This window comes from Myotis davidii, unplaced genomic scaffold (genome assembly GCF_000327345.1).
Source record: "Myotis davidii unplaced genomic scaffold, ASM32734v1 scaffold464, whole genome shotgun sequence".
NCBI classification, from domain to species: domain Eukaryota; kingdom Metazoa; phylum Chordata; class Mammalia; order Chiroptera; family Vespertilionidae; genus Myotis; species Myotis davidii.
In genome coordinates, this window is record NW_006295287.1 from 359,768 (window position 1) to 363,977 (window position 4,210).

The 4,210-nt window shown below is 59.0% G+C and overlaps 1 protein-coding gene across 1 annotated transcript in view; it reads left to right on the forward strand.

The window, feature by feature from the left end:
- Positions 1-1,529, forward strand: part of SYNGR4 (synaptogyrin 4) — a 4,449-nt gene extending 2,920 nt beyond the window's left edge. The window contains exons 3-4 of the mRNA XM_006769975.1: positions 834-976; positions 1,270-1,529. Of these exons, the coding sequence (XP_006770038.1) occupies positions 834-976; positions 1,270-1,503 (377 nt within the window). The 3' untranslated portion in view covers positions 1,504-1,529. The remainder of the gene's footprint in view (positions 1-833; positions 977-1,269) is intronic.
- Positions 1,530-4,210: the final 2,681 nt, after the last annotated feature.

Genomic DNA, 4,210 nt, shown 5'->3' on the forward strand with positions numbered 1-4,210 from the left:
CCCCTCCCTGCCCCCCTCCTCCCACTCCCCTCCCTCCCCCTCTGCTCAGGGCCAGTCCCAGCATCGCAGGGCCGGGAGGGCCCTCGGTGGGCACCGAGTCCATGCCCTCCGAGAGAACCTCCTGTGAGGGGGGGACGTTTGGTACCTGCGCTTCCCATACAGGAGCCGCCGGCTCTTGAAGTGGGACCCTGGGGCTGAATTTTTTTAAAATATGTTTTTATTGCCCTGACCGGTTTGGCTCAGTGGATAGAGCATCGGCCTGCAGATTGAAGGGTCCCGGGTTCGATTCTGGTCAAGGGCATGGACCTTGGTTGCGGGCACATCCCCAGTAGGGGGTATGCAGGAGGCAGCTGATGGATGTTTCTCTCTCATCGATGTTTCTAACTCTCTATCCCTCTCCCGTCCTCTCTGTAAAAAATCAATAAAATATATATTTTTAAAAAATATGTTTTTATTGATTTCAGAGAAGAGGGGAGAGGGAGAGAGATAGAAACATCAATGATGAGAATATCTGTGGGCAGAGAAGGGGCGCGGAAGCCCCCTGCATGCCCCCTACTGGGGATCAAGCCCAAAACCTGGCCCTTGACCTGGAATTGAACCGAGACCTCTGGTTCGTGGGTCGATGCTCAAACCACTGAGCCACACTGGCCGGGGTGAAGCTGAATTATTTTGAATTTTATTTGAATTGATTGAAATGTAAACAGCCACCTGTGGCCGTGGGCAGTGCAGCTCCACCCCAGCAGCACATCTTACAGAGGCTGGAGGGAGAGGCCCTTTCCAGGCCCAGCAGCCCTTCCTGAACCTCTCCCCCCCTTTCTTCTCTCCTGCGCCCCCAGTCCTCTGGGCAGGCACCTGGTTCCTGGGTTTCTGCTTCCTGGCCAACCAGTGGCACCGTTCGCCGCCCCAACAGTTCCTCCTGGGGAACGGCAGCGCCAAGGCCTCCATCGCCTTCGCTTTCTTCTCTGTCCCCATCTGGGTGAGGATGAGCCCCTCACGGGCACCCCCTGCAGGGCAGGGTGGGAGGGCTGGACTGTCCTCCCGCTCCCGCAGCTCCCTGGGCCTCCGCTGGCCCCTTCCCTGGCTCCCAGGCAAATCGGAGAGCAGCCGCGGGCCGGCCTGAGGCCTTGTGTGGGTGGCGGCTGAGCTGGGTGGCTAGTGAGCAGTGGGCACTGCCGCGCCCTGCGTCTCCCTCCCAGGCCAGGCCCCGGCCCCGGCCCTCTTTCTCCGGCCCAGCCACGCCAGCCTTCCGCGCCCCTTCTCTGCCCACAGATATTCCAGGCCTACCTGGCCTTCCAGGACCTCCGCGATGACGCCCCGGTCCCCTACAAGCGCTCCCTGAATGAGGGGGGCGTGGTGCTGACCACCCTCTCCCCGCCCTCCGACGCCAGCCCTATCAACACGCCCACCACTGGCCCCAACAGCATGAGTTACGCCAGCTCCGCCCTGTCCCCCTATCTGACCACGGCGAAGGTCCCCCGCCTCGTCATGATGCCTGACCACTAGACTTCTTCATCACCTCAGTAAAGAGCTCACCCTGCAGAAGGGTTTCTGAAAACAGCCCCTGTCCTCATGTCTGGGCCTCGCTGGCTCCTGGCGCGGCCAGGGGTGGGGAGAAACCCAACAAGGTCACCCCCGGGGTCACCTCCGGGGTCCCTACCACCTCTGGGTCCCTCCATCCGGCACCACCGTGATAGCTGCACGTTAGAGGTGGGGACAGGAGAGGGACTTCGCTCCTCACGTCAGCCGTGGAGGGGGCAGTTGAGGAAGTTCAAGTTCAGAGAGAGCGCTGGGAGTCAGGGTCAACCGTGGGAGCAGCCCTGTTGGGACCCCAAAGCCCAAGCCCTTTCACTCCCTCCAGTGACAAGGGACCCAACTCCAAAGCCGGCTGCGGGAGGAGTCGTTAAGGAAACAGGGGTGGTGAGTCGTGACTGGGGTCAGGGAGGGCGGATCCTTAAATTCAAATATTTGGAGGATTGATGGGGAAGAGGGAGGGGTTTTATCGAGAATCCCAAGCTCACGGAGGACTCACACACAGACCCCAAAATGCTCCTGTGTGTAGGACCAAAAAGGTAACCCCATTAAGGCAGCCAGTAAGTGCATAGTGGGGGGAGGGGCCGTGTCGAGGAGGGGAGCCCTCACTCAGCACCCACACTGGCACCACGGCCTGGGGTGCCTAGAGCAGCACTGGCCCATTGAATATAATGGGAGCCACAGGGCGTGGAATTTTTTTTTAATATATTTTTATTGCTTTCAGAGAGGAAGGGAGAGGGAGAGAGAGAAACATCAATGATGAGAGAGAATCACTGATCGGCTGCCTCCTGCACGCCCCCCACTGGGGATCGAGCCCCAAACCCTGGCAGGTGCCCTAGCCACCAATCGAACCGCGATCTCTTGGTTCACAGGTCGACACTCAACCACTGAGCAACACCAGCCGGGCAGGGCATGGAGTTTTACATAGAAAGTAGAACAAAACAAGTGAAGTGAATTTTCATATATTTTATTTAACCCAGTATATCCAAAATATTATTTCAACATGTCATCAGCATAAAAAATTCCCCGATATCTTACATTCTCCCATACCGAGCTTTTGCAATCCTTTGCGTATTTTACATCTCAGTTTGGACCCGCCCCATTTCAAGTGCTAATGTTCACATGTCGCAGATGGCCACCACACTGGACCACGCAGCTAGAACCTCCCGGTCTTTCCAGAACCATCGGACATTATGCAAACTTTTTTCATGTCATGCCGGCCAAACAAACACACCCACACGAGAGCCACGCACGGCGGCCTGCAGGGCATCCGTTTACAAACTGGACCGAGGGATGCGAGTTGTGGGGGGTCAGAGGTGGGCTCCCTGGCCGCTGTGTGAGGTTTCCTGCGCGGCAGGCCCTGTGCTCAGTTCTGGGGGTACAGAACAGGGCGGTCCCTGAGGGCGTGGGGAGACGTGGCAGAGGTGGCGTGGAGGGCAGGGAGGATTCGGGCTCTCGTCCTCACTGTGCGGCCAGCAGCTGGATAAGCCGGGACGTCTCACCTAGCTTATCTGGGCCCGATCTGTGCTGGCTGCAACGCTAGGGACCCATGAGAGTGATGGCCTCCAGACCCCACGCATTCAAAGAGGTGCGGCTCCCAGCCCCAAACCCACCCTCGCAGCCCTGTCCCTGCTGCCCCGGTCACCTTGTATCCCAGGCTGCTGGGCAACATTCCTCTGAACCGGAGGCCCCTCGGCTTAAAGGAAGAAAGACACGAATAGTTGAAATGCCCCATAGCAGTGACTAAACACAGGCTCAGCATGAGGAAGCCGGCACAGACCCGCCTCTGCACCCGCCCTCCAGGCCTCGGTTTCCCCTCCAGTGCCCGCTTCAGGGGTGCTGAGGGCCCAGCGGGCTCCTCCGTGAAACCCACGTGGTCGGGCACTAGCAAAACGCTCAGGGCCGGCCGGCTGGCTACCACCTCCCGGAGCTTCCGGAGCCATCCTCCAGAGCCCTGGGGCGGCGAGGGGTCTCAGCAGACATCTAGGGAGTCCAAAGCCGGGGGCCCGACCCCCAAAGCTTCCGAGGGCCAGGCTGGGAAGGCAAAGGACGGGGACAGGCCAGGTGTCCCGCCCATCTGGAGGGAGGCGTGGAAAACAGCCCCCTTTTAGCTCCACAAACAAAACCAGAAAATGACAGGTCAGGCCACTAATGAACAGCAAGGACCCTCGGCCACGCCCTGGGCCGGGGCGGGAAGCTCGTCCCCATCCATTCAGCCCAGCCAGCTGCTGCCGCCCGAAGGGAGGACCAGGCATCGTCACTGACGGATTTCTTTCAAGAGAAGCCAGAAATTCCGATTTTCATGTGAAACTCTGCTTTTTAAAGACTGGCAACTGATCTCTTCTTTTTTTTTTTGGTAAGAAAGAGAATGGCTCCATAAAATGCCAGATGAGGGTGGGACGGGGCTGCCTGGTGGGTGGTGGCCTCCCCAGGCCCCCTGTAACCCTGAGATTCGGGGGAACAGCCAGGGAAGCTCTGCGATACGACAGGAGGAATCTTCGGGGCGGGGTTTCTCCAAAGCATCTTCCCCCGTGAGGTACAGCTCAGAGTCTCAGGAAACCCAGTTTCTCATCTCCCTGCTCCTCCCAGGCCTCAGCCGCCTGCGGACGGTCAACGGGGCAAAACAGAAGCAGACGGGGCCTGGGGCGGGACCCCACAAACGCCAGAGAGAGGGCAAGGA